Source organism: Grampus griseus (genome assembly GCF_964374135.1).
Source record: "Grampus griseus genome assembly, chromosome: 12".
In the NCBI taxonomy this organism is placed as follows: Eukaryota; Metazoa; Chordata; class Mammalia; order Artiodactyla; family Delphinidae; genus Grampus; species Grampus griseus.
Window position 1 is genome coordinate 8,498,701 of NC_139006.1, and position 19,373 is coordinate 8,518,073.

Sequence of the window (19,373 nt, forward strand, 5' to 3'; positions counted from 1 at the left end):
GGCGAGCGGGGGCTATTCTTCGTTGCGGTGCGCAGGCTTCTCATTGCGGTGGCTTCTCTTGTTGTGGAGCATGGGTTTTAGGTGCGTGGGATTCAGTAGTTGTGGCACGTGGGCTCAGTATGTGGCTCACGGGCTGTAGAGCGCAGGCTCAGTAGTTGTGGCGCACGGGCTTAGTTGCTCCACAGCATGTGGCATCTTCCCGGACCAGGGCTCGAACCTGTGTCCCCTGCATTGGCAGGCGGATTCTTAATCACTGCGCCACCAGGGAAGCCAGCCAACTCTGATTCTTAAGCATGATAATCTGATTTTATGTTCTGAAATTATTTTTCCTTTTTTCTACTTTTCCATGGATTGATACGGCCATCCATTTTTATTGCATCATAGTATCCCATATCTGTTTGCCATATTTTTTACTTATAATTTATAAGAACACAAATGGTGTCATACCAGATAAGACCAATATTTCATCCAGCCCTGCCCTCTCTTTCTGACAGGGCATCTAACTGTGTTTTCTGGGAAGATCTGGCATGTTCTGTGCTCGAACATCAGAGATACATCTTGAATTCCTCTAATTTCTCTCTCATGACTTGTTTTGACTTTGCTGCCTGTGAAGTTATTAAAACCCTTCAAACCATCTCCTATATGCTCTGTTTTCACACTTTTGGGGGGGTGGGGGTATACGTTTATTTAAACCAAGTTTAAAAATGCATTAGTATGGAAACTGGCTTGCCACAATAGTTCCATGCAACACTGTGAACATATAGAAAGGAAGAATTTTGTTGCATTTTATTATTTCACACACTCACTCTGTGAATTTATTATTTTTTTTAAATATTTATTTATATATTTGGCTGCGCTGGGTCTTAGTTGCAGCATGCAGGATCTAGATCTAGTTCCCGGGATCTAGTTCCCTGACTGGGGATCTAACCCAGGCCCCCTGCATTGGGAGGGCAGAGTCTTAGGCATTAGACCACCAGGGAAATCCCTCATTCTGTTAATTTATTGAGCACTTACTATGTGTCTGGCATTTTGCCAAGGGTATTATACCATATTTCTTAAAACAATTTGTAGCATTAGTCTATAAAACACTGTTCTTTATGAATTTTTCTTGAGTCCTGTGAATGCTGAAGTAGTCCTATGATTTTATTGTTTGAGAAAAAGAATGTAAAAGGCACCTTTCTTTTTCTCCATAGTATTTGGGAAAGCGATCCAAGCACTCTCACGAATTAGTGATGAGCTGTGGCTAGACCCTTCTGAAAAAGGTGTAAGTAAGAAATTTAACTAATAGATTAAGGAAAAAAGAAGATGTTTATAAATCCCAGTCCAGATTGAATGTTAACTAGGAAATCCAGAAATTCTAATCAGCCCTTTCACTGTTCATCTTTATTTTACATATCTAAATACATTTAGAGCGTGGTAAACTTAAAAATCATACACAGTTGATTTAAGCCAGAAGAAACAAACTGGTGGTCAAGAGGCTAGACATGGCTTGCAGAAATGTTTTGTGGGGCCTGCACTATGTTTTTTTTAAAAAATGAAATAATATTCTAACAGTAATTGGGAGAGTCCACATAAAAATCTGAATTTCCTGATTCTGTTGAAAACTCAGAAGATCTGATAGTTTGGGGCCTGCATTCCCAAGTGGAAGTAGTTGGCTGACTAACAGTTTCTCCCCTTAGGCGAGGGAAAATTTTGCTGCAATCTTTTTACTCCCTTTTATATTGCCTTCTGCCACTTTGTGCTTTAAAGTTAAGGCCCCTGTGGGCATTTACATTTTTACAATTATAAATATGTTCTTGTTACCAAAAACAAACAAAGAAAAATACAATTTCAGCATGCAGGATTTTAGACTTAATACCTATATATAATATATTCCGTTTAGATGTGTGTACATATGAAAATTAAATGCACACTGTATAATGCAGTCCATATTACATCAGTACTATAACTTATGTGTATAATGTAGTCCATATCATGCAGTTCACATCCCATAGCCTTACTCGGACATACTTCAATGCGATGTTAAACATAATAGAATTTTTTAAATTAAAATTAAATTAAATTAAATTAAATTAAAATTAAAATTTAAAAATTTTTAAATTAATCATTAAAGTTGATTTTTTTCCTGTATAGCTATTATTTTATTTTTCTAGCTTGCTTTAAGATCTATGAATTCTTGTCGGTCAGCATATGGATGTGTCCTCTTCTCGCCTGTGTTTTTTCAACATTATCAATGGTCAACCTCGGTGAAAATGAATGATGGTGACACAATATCTAATTTAAATTGCAAATTGGGAATGAAGGTAAGAGTAAGTGGGCATGGTTTTCTCTTGTATTGTAGAAATATTCATTATATAGGGCATAACACCTATTCTGTACTTAATACTTGGTTTAAATGGCATGCAGGACAGTCTGTTCATTTACGAATATACTTACTCTTCTTTTGTTAGGTTGTTTTTAAGCTAATGAAGCAACCATATTAAGTATGTGCTCTTCTATAATGTGTTTGTGTTACAGTCAATTCTGCCTATCTTTAGATGTCTGAATTCCCTCGAAAGAAATGTAGAGAAATGCAAAATATTTACCAGATCTGATAAGTGCAAAGTAATTATTCAATTCTTCTGCAGACATGGTAGGTATAATTAAATCCAGTTTAAAGTATGTGTGTGTTTTGTTAATATTTTTCATGTTTAGAATATTCAAACTGCATATCAAGACTTCCCATTGCACTATTGCTTAGAATTTGTATAGTTTTGTGGTAGGGCGGTTATAAATATTATCTTACTTGTCTCTGTAGAAGTACTGTGAGTTGATTGGTATTAATTATTTCCTTTTTTGGCTTGTCAGTGGCACAAGCTTTGCCTGCACACAGACCAATTTTTTAAATATCCATCTGAATTCTAACAATTGATTATTCTAAAATTAACTAGCTGCTTGATGATATTCTGTAAGACTGCCTTTGTAACAGTGTTCCTTGGAATGAACAGAAAAGAATAACGCCTACCTGTATTAAAAATGCTCCAGGAGGTAAATAGTATTTTATCTGGGGCTGAAAGAAGCATGGTAACTGGCCCAAGGTCACAGAACTAGTAAGTCACAGAGCCTGGATTTGAGTCCAGCCCCACAATAGTAGGAGCCAAAACCTTCATTCATTCTCGCTGCTACACCAAGAGATTTCCTGCCTCCCAGCCTTGCATGGTAGATATTCAAATGTTGTAGTCATATAGGATTTTACATGGTTAAATATGTATAGCATGGTGGTAAAGTGCATGGACTCTGGAGGTCAACAAGGTCTGGGGTGGAATCCTGCTCTGCCTCTTCCTTGCTGAGACATTGGGCGAATTATTTTACATCTTTGTGCTTCAGTTTCCCTATATGTAAAATGGGGACAATGGTAGTACCAGCCTTCTAGGGTTTTTGTGACGATTCAATGAGTTACAGGAAGTTATAGTTCTAAAGTGTTTAAAGAAATACCTGGCATATTTTCTAAGAGTTAGCGCTAGTAATATTTATAATGATGGCTGCTATTTTATTTGAAGTTACCAGTTAGGAGTGTATGTTTTAAAAAATCTTGTACTTGTGGTATTGGTCCAAATCTTTTTATAGTGGAATGGTCTTCTGGAAGGTTATATTAGTGTTACGATTTATCTTATATTTCTTAATTTTATCTTACATTTATCTTAATATTTTTATTTCAGATCTTATTTATATTATATTCCTTAATTTTTCCCTTGCAAAATATCAATTTTTAACATTATGTTTTCCTTCTTTGAGCTTCAGTTCATGTTATAGCAGAATCATGTAAAGAGCATGATTAAAAGCCCAGCAAAGGTAGGGGGAGGGATAAATTAGGAGTTTGGGATTAAAATATACACACTACTATATATAAAATAGATAAACAACAAGGACCTACTGTATAGCACAGGGAACTATACTCAATATCTTGTAATAAGCTATAATAGAAAAGAATCTAAAAAAGAATAATATATATATATATATGTATAACTGAATCACTTTGCTGTACACCTGAAACTAACACATTGTAAATCAACTATATTTCAGTAAAAATTAAAAAAAAAAAAGCACACACACACACACACACAAAAAGCACCGCAAGCTCTGACATCTCACAGATTTGGATGTGGATTCTTCTATAATTCTTATTACCTTTGTGACAGTACATAAGCTCTCTGAACCTTCATTTTCTTTTCTCTAGAATGGGGATAATCTTACCTACCCTCAGATTCTGGGGTTGTTGTGAGGATGAAGTGAGATCACATGTGTAAAGCACTTAGTGTGGTGCCTGACACAGAGGCAGTACTGAATAGTCAGTGACTGATGTTATTACAATTATACTCATCCCTTATTTCCAGCTAGATTTTATTTTTTAATTTTTTATTAAAAAAATTTTTTTTTTGGCTGCACCGCACAGCTTTCAGGATCTTAGTTCCCTGACTGGGGATTGAACCTGGGTCCTCGGCAGTGAAAGCATGGAGTCCTAACCACTGGACCACCAGGGAGTTCCCCAGCTAGATTTTAAACAACCAACTTTTCAGCTTCTTAAGTATGTCTCAAGTGGCTTGATTAATGTCCAATACATATTTGTGACTGGTTGATTTTTAATAGCTTTTGTAGGGAAGTTGTATGAGTTAGGATGCTATGTCAGTGGTCCCCAACATTTTTGGCACCAGGGACCGGTTTCGTGGAAGACAATTTTTCCACAGACGGGGCTGGGGGGATTGGGATGGTTCAGGCAGTAAAGCCAGTGATGGGTAGCAATGGGGCTCAGCTGCCACTCACCTCCTGCTGTGCGGCCCAGGAGGTGGGGGTGGGGGGATGGGGACCCCTGCTTTAAGTTACAAATAACAGGGAAAAGAAAAAACCACCCAGAAAATCCAACTCAAACTGACTTAAACAATAAGGAGGAATTTTGGCTCATGTAAACTAAAAGTTCAAAATTAGGTCATAGGTGTGTTTTGATCCAGGCTGCAGCAGCTGCTGCTTCTTCTTTTTAAAATTCTCTCAGGTCTGCATTCCTCTATGTGATTTATAGTAAGGCCAGCTTCTCTTATAAACTTTTTTTTTTTAACATCTTTATTGGAGTATAATTGCTTTACAGTGGTGTGTTAGTTTCTGCTGTATGACAAAGTGAATCAGCTATGCATATACATATATCCCCATATCTCCTCCCTCTTGACGTCTCCCTCCTCTTATAAATTTTTAATAATGAGGTGACTTCTAGCAGCAGCAGCAGCTGGGGCTACATGCTTGCTCTTTCACATCTGGGGGAGTGAGAGCCATACTTCATACATGCACTGAACAAAAGTGCTTGACTTTGCTCTGATTGGACCAACCTAAACTAATCCTGGGGAGCCAGGGGAATTCCATTCTCTAATTGCCTTGGCTTATTGCCATATGTGGACCAAATTCAATTGCAAGGGGGATAAGATTACATCAATTGATTTATACCAATGAGGGCCCACAAGTGATACTGGAAGTGAAGTCAGTCCCACCCAAACCTCATGGCTGCTACATAACAGGGAAGGATGGCTCAGGAAGGAAGGGGGAAGTAGGGGATAGATGCTGATACCCAGTAATTGGGGTAAATAGTTATACTTTCCAAAACTGTATGTACCCAGGAAATTATGTTTGCAATTTTATTTTTATAATCTGGTGGAGAAACATCGTTCAAATTTAGTTGAGAAAAATCACCTGGGCAGAGATATCCAATAAACTGCTAGAAATACATATTTGGAACTGGGAAGAAATTAAAGACAGTGAAGTAAATTTGGCTCTCTTATTGATAGAAAACAATTGCAAAGGCATGAGCCACTAAAAAAGACTAACTTCTCTGAATCTAACCATAAGTGGTTTCCAGAACGGTGATTTCTTAGGTTATTTAGCATCTGCTAATAGGAAAAAAAAAAAAAGTGATTTATGTCATCAAGAACCAAGGTTCATATGAAATATTTACCTGCCTAATAATAATTCTATCAATTCTCTGTATTGTCATTGGCACTGGCCCCAGAGTGGCTAAAAATGAGTCAGTGAATTGTCCCTGAAGAACATGCTCTGATCTAAAGCACCTGCTAATAAGTTCTGTCCTGCTCAAGAAGACAGATCTCCGACAGAGAGGGGCTTCCATACGAGCGGTGCACTGGCTATTGTGTGAAAATAAAACCCTGATTCATACATGTATATTAATGACATGGTGTCAAGAGGGCAGAATTTCCACTTCTCGATTTTAAGGTTTTGTAAAAGGGCATTCTACAGATATGCTAATGACTTTAAACTTGCATAACAGTGAACTTAAAGGGATTGGGAAACATTTGCCAACTTATAAGTATCACTAACCTCTGAAATTCCAAACCCCACAAATGGAACATCTCCAAAATAATGCTTGTTCCTTAGCTGTACCTCTTTAAGTTTGAAAGAGTTCTCTGGAGCCACTGAGGGAAGTTGCAAATTGAGCTATGAAACGGCAAGCAGAATTCTATCATAGCATCAGATATGCCATGGCTGGCAGCTGACGGCATAAGGCAGTGCTCCTCAAGCCGTCCATGGACTGGCTGCTGGACCTCAAATTGTCTGTTACTGGTCTGTGAGAAGATAAGGAGCTTATGTCAGAATTTAAGTCAACCACATTACTAGGCATTCTCTTTAGTTCAGCTGTTTTGTTTTTGTTTCAATAGTGAGATTTCTCAATGAAGGAAGAGATTCTGGTGAAAATTCCTTGTCTCTTATAGTCCAGTACTTTGTGCAGCATTAGATAAAATCAATAATGATACAGAGGAAACAGGACTTCTAAATTTTTATCCTGTTTGCATTCTATCAAGGAAAATTATTATTAAGCTGGAAGACTAGAAAAACCACAATGAAGAGGTACACCAAGCCAAGTTGCTTTAAAAAGAGCACAGTGGGCTCGTGCCCCGGTCCGGGAGGACACCGCGTGCCGCGGAGCGGCTGGGCCCGTGAGCCATGGCCGCTGGGCCTGCGCGTCCGGAGCCTGTGCTCCGCGGCGGGAGGGGCCACAGCAGTGAGAGGCCCGCGTGCTGCAGAAAACAAAAACAAAAAACAAACAAAAAAGAGCACAATGGATGTACTTGGGGCAACAGATTCATAGGAGAGAAAGGTGAAGAGGAAGGGCTATCTAGGTGGTAGCATCACATGTGGGTAAATTTCTTTTTTTTTTAAACGTCTTTATTGGAGTATAACTGCTTTACAATGGTGTGTTAGTTTCTGCTTTTATAACAAAGTGAATCAGCTATACATATACATATATCCCCATATCTCCTCCCTCTTGCGTCTCCCTCCCCCCGCCCTATCCCACCCCTCTAGGTGGTTACAAAGCACCCAGTTGATCTCCCTGTGCTATGCGGCTGCTTCCCACTAGCTATCTATTTTATAATTAGTAGTATATATAAGTCCATGCCATTCTCTCACTTCGTCCCAGCTTACCCTTCCCCTGCCCGTGTCCTCAAGTCCATTCTCTACATCTGCGTCTTTATTCCTGCCCTGCCCCTAGGTTCTTCATAACCATTTTTTTTTTTTAGATTCCATATATATGTGTTAGCATACAGTATTTGTTTTTCTCTTTCTAACTTACTTCACTCTGTATGACAGACTCTAGGTCCATCCACCTCACTACAAATAACTCAATTTCGTTTCTTTTTATGACTGAGTAATATGCCATTGTATATATGTGCCACATCTTCTTTATCCATTCATCTGTCGATGGACATTTAGGTTGGTCCCATGTCCTGGCTATTGTAAATAATGCTGCAATGAACACTGTGGTACATGACTCTTTTTGAATTACGGTTTTCTCAGGGTGTATGCCCAGTAGTGGGATTGCTGGGTCGTATGGTTGTTCTGTTTTTAGTTTTTTAAGGAACCTCCATACTGTTCTCCATAGTGGGTGTATCTATTTACATTCCCACCGACAGTGCAAGAGGGTTTCCTTTTCTCCACACCCTCTCCAGCATTTATTGTTTGTAGATTTTTTGATGATGGCCATTCTGACTGGTGTGAGGTGATACCTCATTGTAGTTTTGATTTGCATTTCTCTAATGATTAGTGATGTTGAGCATTCTTTCACATGTTTGTTGGCTATCTGTATATCTTCTTTGGAGAAATGTCTATTTAGGTCTTCTGTCTATTTTTGGATTGGGTTGTTTGTTTTTTTGATATTGAGCTGCATGAGCTGCTTGTAAATTTTGGAGATTAATCCTTTGTCGTTTGCAAATATTTTCTTCATTTGCAAATATTTTCTCCCATTCTGAGAATTGTCTTTTCGTCTTGTTTATGGTTTCCTTTGCTGTGCAAAAGGTTTTAAGTTTCATTAGGTCCCATTTGTTTATTTTTGTTTTTATTTCCATTTCTCTAGGAGGTGGGTCAAAAAGGATCTTGCTGTGATTTATGTCATAGAGTGTTCTGCCTATGTTTTCCTCTAAGAGTTTTATAGTGTCTGGCCTTACATTTAGGTCTTTAATCCATTTTGAGTTTATTTTTGTATATGGTGTTAGGGAGCATTCTAATTTCATTCTTTTACATGTAGCTGTCCAGTTTTCCCAGCACCACTTATTGAAGAGGCTGTCTTTTCTTCATTGTATGTTTTTGCCTTCAAATCAAAAATAAGGTGACCATATGTGTGTGGGTTTATCTCTGGGCTTTCTATCCTGTTCCATTGATCTATATTTCTGTTTTTGTGCCAGTACCATACTGTCTTGATTACTGCAGCTTTGTAGTATAGTCTGAAGTCAAGGAGCCTGATTCCTTGACTTGACTTTTCTTTCTTAAGATTGCTTGGCTAGGGCTTCCCTGGTGGCGCAGTGGTTGAGAGTCCGCCTGCCGATGCAGGGGACACAGGTTTGTGCCCTGGTCCGGGAAGATCCCACATGCCGTGGAGCGGCTGGGCCCGTGAGCTATGGCTGCTGAGCCTGCGCGTCCAGAGTCTGTGCTCCACAACAGGAGAGGCCACAACACTGAGAGGCCCGCGTACCGCCAAAAAAAAAAAAAAAAGATTGCTTGGCTATTCAGGGTCTTTTGCGTTTCCATACAAATTGTGAAATTTTTTGTCTAGTTCTGTGAAAAATGCCATTGGTAGTTTGATAGGGATTGCATTGAATCTGTAGATTGCTTTGGGTAGTATAGTCATTTTCACAGTGTTGATTCTTCCAATCCAAGAACATGGTATATCTCTCCATCTGTTGGTATCATCTTTAATTTCTTTCATCAGTGTTTTATAGTTTTCTGCATACAGGTCTTTTGTCTCCTTAGGTAGGTTTATTCCTAGGTATTTTATTCTTTTTGTTGCAATGGTAAATGGGAGTGTTTCCTTAATTTCTCTTTCAGGTTTTTCATCATTAGTGTGTAGGAATGCAAGAGATTTCTGTGCATTAATTTTGTATCCTGCTGCTTTACCAAATTCATTGATTAGCTCTAGTAGTTTTCTGGTAGCATCTTTAGGATTCTCTCTATATAATATCATGTTATCTGCAAACAGTGACAGCTTTACTTCTTCTTTTCCGATTTGGATTCCTTTTATTTCTTTTTCTTCTCTGATTGCTGTGGCTAAAACTTGCAAAACTATGTTGAATAATAGTGGTGAGAGTGGGCAACCTTGTCTTGTTCCTGATCTTAGTGGAAATGGTTTCAGTTTTTCACCATTGAGAACAATGTTGGCTGTGGGTTTGTCATGTATGGCCTTTATTATGTTGAGGTGAATTCCTTCTATGCGTACTTTCTGGAGGGTTTTTATCATAAATGTGTTGAATTTTGTCAAAAGCTTTCTCTGCATCTATTGAGATGACCATATGGTTTTTCTCCTTCAATTTGCTAATATGGTGTATCACGTTGATTGATTTGCATATATTAAAGAATCCTTGCATTCCTGGGATAAACCCCACTTGATCATGGTGTATGATCCGTTAATGTGCTGTTGGATTCTGTTTGCTAGTATTTTGTTGAGGATTTTTGCATCTATGTTCATCAGTGATATTGGCCTGTAGTTTTCTTTCCTAGTGACACCTTTGTCTGGTTTTGGTATCAGGGTGATGGTGGCCTCGTAGAATGAGTTTGGGAGTGTTCCTCCCTCTGCTATATTTTGGAAGACTTTGAGAAGGATAGGTGTTAGCTCTTCTCTAAATGTTTGATAGAATTTGCCTGTGAAGGCATCTGGTCCTGGGCTAAATTTCTAATAGTCAGAAATGGGAAGGCATTCTATGATGAGGGAGCAGTGTGGTCAAAGGTATAGACTGCAAGTGTTTAGCGTATGTTAAGGAAAAAGGGGAAGGAAGCAAGTAGCAAGAAAAAAAGCATCAGGGATGACAAAGAAATAAGGCATTTCTCAGCTTGGACATCCTCGGCAATGCCAATAGAACATTCACTCAAGTCAGGTATTTGTTATAGAGATATGATTGTGCTTGTATATGCATGGGCTATTTCTGAAGAATACCTAAGAAACTGGTAACCGTAGTTACCTCTGAGTAGGGTACTGGGGTGGCAGGAGTCAGAGGTGGAGGGTGACTTATTTTCACTGTCTATTCTTTGGTATCTTTTGAATTTTATACCATGTACATCTATTACCTTCTATTACCTATCCATCTAAAAGTAACTTGAAAATATTTTTTAAAATAGGTAAGATATGCCAACTTTTGAGCTTTGTGTCTTCCCAAAATAGCAGCCACAGTAATCCCTTTAAAATAGGTCAGATTATGTTACTCCAGTGCTTAAAACTCTCAAAAAGCTCACCATTTTACCCAAGGTAAAAGCCGAAGATCTTACAATGGCCAGTAAGATACCACATGATCTGGGAGTCCCAGGCTGGGTCCCTGTTCCCTCTGCCTAGCAAGCTCCTTCTCCAGATAGCACATGGTTTGCTCTTTCAAAGACCTCCTTCAGTCTTGCTCAAATGGCATCTTTTCCATGAGGTCTTCCTTGACCTCCTTATTTGAAATTGCTGCCCACCACCACCGGCACTCCCCAGCCCCCTTTCAGCTTTCCTTTTCTCCTGTGCTACTTATCACTATGTGACAGACCAATTATTTTACTTTTTCTTTTTTTGGCTGCACCGCACGGCATGCAGGATCTTAGTTCCCCGACCAGGGAGCAAACCTGTGCCCCCTGCAGTGAAAGCGCAGGCTTAACAATTGGACCACCAGGGAAGTACTGCTTTTGATTTTCTTATTGTTTGCCTCCCTTCGCTAGAATGTAAGCTCTGTGAGGTCAGAAATTTTTGTCTGAGTTGTTCTTTGCTAGTCCACAGCTCCCAAATTCATCCCTGTGTGTTTCCCTACTTTGAATCTCAGCTGGCCTTGGAGTTGCTTTTATATCAATAGAATGAACTAGAAGTGATGTTGTGTGAGTTCTGAGTCTAGGCCTCAAGAGGCCTGTCAGCTTCCACTGTTAAACTAAGAACATTTTCATCAGCATGAGAATAAGCACAGCCCAGCGAAGACTCCTGGAAGATAGGAGACCATGTGGTGAGAGGCCCCAGCCATCCCGGCTGTCCCTGTTGTCCCAACTGTGAGGCCCCAGATATGAATATGAGGCCATTCAAAATGATCCAGCCACAGCTAAGCCAACCCAAACCAGAGGAGCCACTCAGCTGAATTGTTAGAAATAACAAATGTTTGTTATTTTGAGCCACTAAATTTCTGATTAAATTTTGTGGTTTGTTATCCATTAAAAACCAACTGATCAGGAATTCCTTGATGGCGCAGTGGTTAAGAATCCGCCTGCCAATGCAGGGGACACAGATTAGAGCCCTGGTCCGGGAAGATCCCACATGCCGCGGAGCAACTAAGCCCGTGAGCCACAACTACTGAGCCCGTGTGCCACAACTACTGAAGCCTGCACACCTAGAGCCCATGCTCTGCAACAAGAGAAGCCACTGCAAGGAGAAGCCCGCGCACCACAATGAAGAGTAGCCCCCACTCGCCGCAACTAGAGAAAGACCGCATGCAGCAACAAAGACCCAACACAGCCAAAAAAATAATTAATTAATTAAAAAAAAAAAAAAAAAACCTAAGTGGTCAGGGACTTCCCTGGCGGTCCAGTGGTTAAGACTCCACACTCCCAATGCAGGGGGCACAGTTTCGATCCCTGGTCATGAAGGTCACACATGCCTCACTGCGCGGTCAAAAAAAAAAAACAACAAAACAAAAGAAAAGAACAACTGATCAGCCTTGTACATAGTAAGTGCTCAGTAAATATTTATGAAAATAATAAATATTGCTGTTGTTATTAATTCAGTTAAAAAATAAGTTGAGAAATGTTTATAGTGAATCCTTTTGATTCTTATTATAACATTATTATGCTGTAGAAAGTTATAGCCCACCTGGATTTTATTACACGGGCTCCATATTCAAACTCAGATTCAGAAAAAAAAAAGAGAGATAAAACAAACTTAGACTCAAATTCTAGCAATACTTGTTAAAATAGCATAGCCTTGAAGTCATTTAACAGAGCTAGAGCTATACTTTCCTCTTCTGAGATCAAGTACCTATCCCATAGGCATATTGTGAGGATCAGAGGTAATGTACGTACAACATATCCTGCAGTTGCCGGTACATTGGGCCGTAGCCATTATTGCTCCACACTCCTCTCCTCCTCTCAGAGGGAAAGAATTCACAGACCGGATGCTCACGTTTTACTTTTAAAGTTCCCATCCAAAAATATTAGTTTGGATGAAAAATACTGAAAAAGAATCATAGACATATGATCTGTAGTGGGCAATTACTATTTTACACACAATTTAAGAAATTACCTGTATTTCAAAAGAATGTGGGAACTCTACTGCCTAATTGGTTGGAGGGTGTGACATGTTACATGGTGTCCACTAGGGAGCGATAAACACATGCATTAAGGGATAGTGCTTCTTGTAAGCTTTGTGCACCTGTCAGATATTAAATATTACTTTAATTTTATTATTTTAATCTGGCTCTGAAACTTAAAGACTTTTAAAAATCTGTTAATTTTGCACTTAAAATTATTAACGGGTTGCTTTATTATTTTTAAGGTATTAAAAGGATTCATAATTTGTGTTTTCAAGAAAGTCAGCCTTTGCAAGTTATTTTTGAAAAGAATATGTGTTCTAATACACTAGTGATTCAACCAAGGTAATGAGTTCTCTGTTGTTTATTTTTATTTTTCTGAATATATTATGGTCACAGAGTAAAGAATTAATAGCCTAGAGCTTTTAAATCAGTTACATTTTTTTAAGCTAACACTGGACTTGTAGAAATCACCTTAAAGGATCAAGAGGAAACCTTGAGAAAGGTAAAAGTAGATAATAATAACTGCCTAATGGTAGAAATAATAATTTAGTGGCCAAAATGTTCTAGAAGTATCCCATCAATGGCTTTCTACATCAAGTGGTATTAAGAGAAAAATATATTATCTAATAATACTTTGCATTTTTATGGTTCCTTCTATCTGAGTCTTAACACACACAGCATGAGGAAATTTTAACACTTTTTACATGAACTGATTTTATCCCTAAGTGTTTGTTTGTTTGTTTTTTCTAGAGAATGAGTGGGACATATTTGTCAGTGAAAGGTACTCAATTTTTCAGTTAAGCTGTAGCTTAAACATTAATTACTTTGTAAGCCAAAAGATATTTTATCCTTATTGTTTTTCAAATTACAAAAGAAATACATGCTCCTTGCAATACATCTAAAATTTATAGAAGAGTGCAGAGATGAAAAATGGAAGTCTTTCTCCTCTACTTGCCACATATATCCCACTTGGCAGGGGTTTAACATCTATTAACAATTTGGTGTAATCCTTCTATATCATCTTCTATTTATAGCCAGTCTTTCTATAACTTTCTTTTTCCCTATAGCTATGGATATCTTTCTTTCTCTCTTTTTCTCCTCTCTCAAATTTATATCACCTACTAGACACATACATAGTTTTTTAAAAGAAAATGTCCTACTATCCTTATTGTTTGGCAACTTTCTTTTTTAGTGTCTATGTCAGTTTAAATCAATTTTTTTTTTTTTTTTTTTTGCGGTGCGCGGGCCTCTCACTGCTGTGGCCCCTCCCGTTGCGGAGCACAGGCTCCGGACGCGCAGGCTCAGCGGCCATGGCTCACGGGCCCAGCCGCTCCGCGGCATGTGGGATCTTCCCGGACCAGGGCACCAACCCGTGTCCTCTGCATTGGCAGGCAGACTCTCAACCACTGCGCCACCAGGGAAGCCCTAGTTAAATCAATTTTATTCTTTTTAATGATTGCGTAATTTTTACTTGTATGAGTGAACCATAATTTAGTTACACATTACCCTATTTGTGAAAAAGTTGGTTGTTTCCGACATTTTGCCATCACAAACAATGCTGCTGGTAGTGCATAAGATAGTGTATTAGTTACCTATTTCTGTGAAGCAAATTTCCCCATAACTTAAAGCTTTAAAAAAACCCAGACATTTATTACTTCAAAATAATAAGTGTGACTTAGCTGGGTACTTTTGGCTCAAGGTTTCTCATGAGGTTGAAGTCAAGCCATCAGCCAGGGCTGTGGTCTCATCTGAAGGCTGAACTTGGAGAATTTCACTCCCAAGCTCACTGACATGGCTGTGGGAGGCCTCAGAAAGTCAGCTTCTAAGCTCACCCATGTGGTTGCTGGTAGACCTCAGTTCCTCACCATGCAGGCCTCTTTGTAGGCTGGCCGATTGTCCTCACAACATGGCACCTGGTAACCAGAGAGAGAGAGAGAGAGAGAGAGAGAGAGAGAGACGGAAAGAGAGAAGGAAACTCCTATTATGGAAGACATAGTCTTTTTTTTTTTAATATAAAAAAAAGTCATTTTTTGGTGTTTATTTTATTACTAGGGAGTTTGAGCATCTTTCCATATATTTATTAGCAATTTGTATTTTTCTTCCTTTTTGAATTGCACATTCATATTGTCATTTCTGGTATCAGGTTGTTTAGTATCTTGTACAACACCTCTCCCTTAACACTGGAAAAGTTTCCAGATTAATTTGGTAGGTGTTCCTGACATTTTGGCATTGAGAAACTCTGCTAATCTAATGTCTATTAGCAGGTTAACACTAACATTACAGAAATTCTAAGAATCTCATTTTTATCTGACCTCACCTCAATTTAAAAAATAGGCCAGGGCTTCCCTGGTGGCGCAATGGTTAAGAATCCGCCTGCCAGTGCAGGGGACACGGGTTTGAGCCCTGGTCCGGGAAGATCCCACATGCTGTGGAGCAGCTAAGCCCCTGTAACACAGCTACTGAGCCTGCGTTCTAGAGACCGTGAGCCACAACCACTGAGCCCACGTGCCACAACTACTGAAGCCCACGTGCCTAGAGCCCGTGCTTCGCAACAAGATAAGCCACCACAATGAGAAGCCCGCGCACCACAAGAAAGAGTAGCCCTGGCTCGCCGCAACTAGAGAAAGCCTGTGTGCAGCAATGAAGAACAAAACAAAACAAAACAAAAAATAGGCCAGAACTTTTAATGCAATAATAAAAAGATAATAAGTAACCTAACTAAAAAATGGGCAAAGGATTTGAATGGACATTTTTCCAAAGAACGTATGCAAATGGCCAACAAGCACATGAAAAGGATGATCAACACCATTTGTTGTTAGGGAAATGCAAATCAAACAATTTTAAATCTGTGAATTGTGTAGAACGTGAGTTATATCTCAGTAAAGGTGTTTTTAAAAAGCGAGCCCAGGGCTTCCCTGGTGGCGCAGTGGTTGAGAGTCCGTCTGCCGATGCAGGGGAGACGGGTTTGTGCCCCGGTGCGGGAAGATCCTACATGCCGCGGAGCGGCTGGCCCGTGAACCATGGCCGCTGAGCCAGCGCGTCCGCAGCCTGTGCTCCACAACGGGAGAGGCCACAACAGTGAGAGGCCTGCGTACTGAAAAAAAAAAAAAAAAAAGGGAGCCCAGGATGAAAGGACATTTGGGATGTCAGGACAACCTTGAAAGATATAGTTAATAATCTAGGACAAGTGACAAAGGGAAAGAGAATACAGGCAGCAGACTGCTTGTAAACCTCTACCCCTCGACTGCGTCTCCAGCATAGTTCACCCCAGTTCTGTGTGAACATCTCCATTTTCTACTATCTCCCTTAGGAGTATGATCCCAGGTCATTTTTGTTAAAAAATGTATTGGGGATGTGAAAGCATAGAATTAAAGATATTTTATTCTAGTGTTTGGTTTATTCTGCAGTTTTCACATGTTTTACTTAGAATATATTTTGCTATTCTCTTGGCCTTCAAATGATGTTGTAATTCTTTCTTATTTTTGGCTGCAGCCGAGCGGCTTTCAGAATGTTAGTTCCCTGACCAAGGATTGATCCCAGCCCCCATCAGTGAAAGCGCCGGGTCCTAACCACTGGACCGCCAGGGGATTCCTAATGTTGTAATTTTAAGATATACTAAAAATATACCAGCTCATATAGAAGAATGAAGATAGGTCTTTTGGGTAGATTTTTCTAAATCCAGGACAATTAACCTATTTATTTCCAGGTTAAAGATGAGTCCCATTTAATATGATAATTTCTTTCTGTTTGTTCTTCAAATAATGTACTACTGTTCCTTACATTTTATAGAGTGCTTGCTGAGGCAACTGTTCTTTTTACATCGAGTCAAGAGGAAGTTACTCTTGCTGTTACTCCACTGAACGTTTGCATTAAGAGTTCTAATGAGGAATCAATGGGTAAGGATTATATCTGTCACTGTGCTTTCATAGAATATTACTTCCTGGCTTTCCTGATAACTGTATGGTTATACAGTAAATATTAGTGACATAATACTTTTTCTTGTCTAAAAGGCAGTAAAATGTAGAAAGATCATTAAAATTTTTAAGAGACCTGAGAAATTTGTCACAATCAGTAATTAAAATACTTGGCTTTGAAATTCAGATTGTTTTATAATTAGGAGAATGGGACTTCTCTGGTTGCACAGTGGTTAAGAACCACTGGGCCAATGCAGGGGACACAGGTTCGAGCCCTGGTCCGGGAAGATCCCACATCCGCAGAGCAACTAACCCATGAGCCACAACTACTGAGCCCGAGTGCCACAACTACTGAAGCCTTCATGCCTAGAGCCTGTGCTCCGCAACGAAGAGAAGCCACCGCAATGAGAAACCTGTGCACCGTGAGGAAGAGTAGCCCCTGCTCTCCGCAACTAGAGAAAGCCTGCACGCAGCAATGAAGACCCAACACAGCCAAAAATAAATAAATAAATAAATGTATTAAAAAAATAAAATTAGAATGGTTACTGAGAAAAATATTTTTTCAGTTAAAATTTTAAGGTCTATTTCTCATCCTTTGTATTTAGCATAAAGAAAAATTAAGAGGCCAGCAATCCAGTTGAGATGATCTTTGACCACATAAAAAGGAAAAGTAACTTTAAGTTAGAAATGTAAGATATTCCAGATGGCAAATATATAGGACAGAAAATATGAATATTTCTTAATGAATGAAATATTTTTTATAAATTTATTTATTTTATTTTGGGCACAGGCTCTAGGTGTGTGGGCTTCAGTAGTTGCGGCACGTGGGCTCAGTAGTTGTGGCTGGCGGGTTCTAGAGCACAGGCTCAGTAGTTGTGGTGCATGGGCTTAGTTGATCCGCAGCATGTGGGACCTTCCTGGACCAGGGCTCAAACCCATGTCCTCTGCATTGGCAGGCGGATTCTTAACCACTGCACCACCAGGGAAGCCCCAACGTGAATATTAAGTCAGCTCTTCTAAGAGTTATACAGATGGAATGGAGAAACTAAAGCATGATTAAGTCAGGAGTTTTGCTATTAAGGAAATTTACTAGGGTATTATGGACACCACTTGTCTGAGACTCTTTGACCTTGGATTTTTTTTTTTTTTTTTTTGGTGATAGCAGTAAAGAAAGAATACAAAGGAAGAAACATTATTTTGAAGTGAAAAACCAGTATAACCAGGGCTTAAGTTGGGTCAGACGACTTTGCAGGGTCTAGTTTGTGCCAGGTTCTGTTCTAAATGGTTTACATTTCTGAATCCATTTGATCTTTGTAACAAGTCTGTGATGTAAGTACTATTAGTATACATTTTCTATATGAAGAATATGAAGCACAGAGAAACTAAGTGACTTGCCTGCTGTCACATAGTTAATAAGTGGTGGATTATAATCTGAATATAGACTGTCAGGCTCCAGGGCTTAGTCTCATTACCACTGTGCTCTTATTGCTTCTCTCAAAGTCCCATCTAGCATTCTGTTTTGGCACTCAGGGGTGCATGATCTGGAAAATATATGCTTGGCTAGTGAAAGGGTCTGTTTTATATTCATAATGCCATCTCTGAATAAATGGCCATTTATTCAGACACTGTCCCTTGTAAGAAGATTTCTAATGAGTAGTTGTAGTTATGGTTGACTGGGGACCCAATTGTTTAACTTTATTATTGAACTTACTCTACGCCAGCACACTGGGAGTGACATGAGCCTTCTTTTTTTAAATTAATTTTTTTAATATTCTGTTTCATATTCTTTTCCATTATGGTTTATTACAGGATACTGAACATAGTTCCCTGTGCTATACAGTAGGACCTTCTTGTTTATCCATTCTCTATATAATAGTTTCCATCTTCTAGTCCCAATCTCCCAATCCAGTGACACCCCCCCACCCCGCCGCCCCCAGCAAACACAAGTCATGACATGAGCCTTCTTGATTGAGATGAAGGTATTTGTAAGGTATTGTTTGGTCCTTTTAAAATATATATACCATTTCTCCTTTGTTCTTACACTTACATAATTCATGTTCATTGAAGAAAATTAAAAACACATAAAAAGCACTAATAAAGTCACCTGAAATCCCACTGTCTAGAGACAAGTACTCAATAGTTTGGTTCATCTTTTTCTATATACCTTAGATCTGACAACAGGAGATTGGTCTAGTGAAATACTATGAAGCTATTAAAAGTAGTCTTGGGAGTTCCCTGGTGGCCTAATGGTTAGGGTCCGGTGCTTTCGCTGCTGTGGCCTGGGTCCAAGCCCTGGTTGGGAAACTGAGATCCTGCAAGCCATGTGGCGTGGCCAAAAAAAAAAAAAAGAAGTCTTGTGTGTGTATCTATATACATTTCTTTCTCTCTGGGTGTGTATGTCAAAGATGTTTATTGAAGTTAATTTTGTAGTGGAAAACACAAAACACCAACACACATAAATAATTAGGAAAATGTACTTATTGACATGGAAAAATAGTCAGGATACATTATTGAATAGATTATAAAATGGTATGCATAGTATCATCATATTTTCATTTTAAAAAATGCACATAAAAGTTTAATAAAATATTAGAGAACAAAATTCAACACCTCTGGGGGAAAAAAAATTCAACACCTCTGTTATTGTCTGTCTTTTGGACGATAGCCATCCTAGTGGGTG

The 19,373-nt window shown here is 39.0% G+C and overlaps 1 protein-coding gene across 1 annotated transcript in view; it reads left to right on the plus strand.

Annotated features, from left to right (window-relative positions):
• RAD9B (RAD9 checkpoint clamp component B) overlaps nt 1–19,373 on the plus strand; it is a gene marked incomplete at its 3' end in the record, with an annotated part of 30,947 nt that overhangs the window by 1,437 nt on the left and 10,137 nt on the right. Inside the window, exons 2-6 of the mRNA XM_082668030.1 lie at nt 1,194–1,264; nt 2,154–2,303; nt 2,518–2,632; nt 13,022–13,121; nt 16,569–16,675. Coding sequence (XP_082524156.1) covers nt 1,194–1,264; nt 2,154–2,303; nt 2,518–2,632; nt 13,022–13,121; nt 16,569–16,675 — 543 coding nt within the window. The remainder of the gene's footprint in view (nt 1–1,193; nt 1,265–2,153; nt 2,304–2,517; nt 2,633–13,021; nt 13,122–16,568; nt 16,676–19,373) is intronic.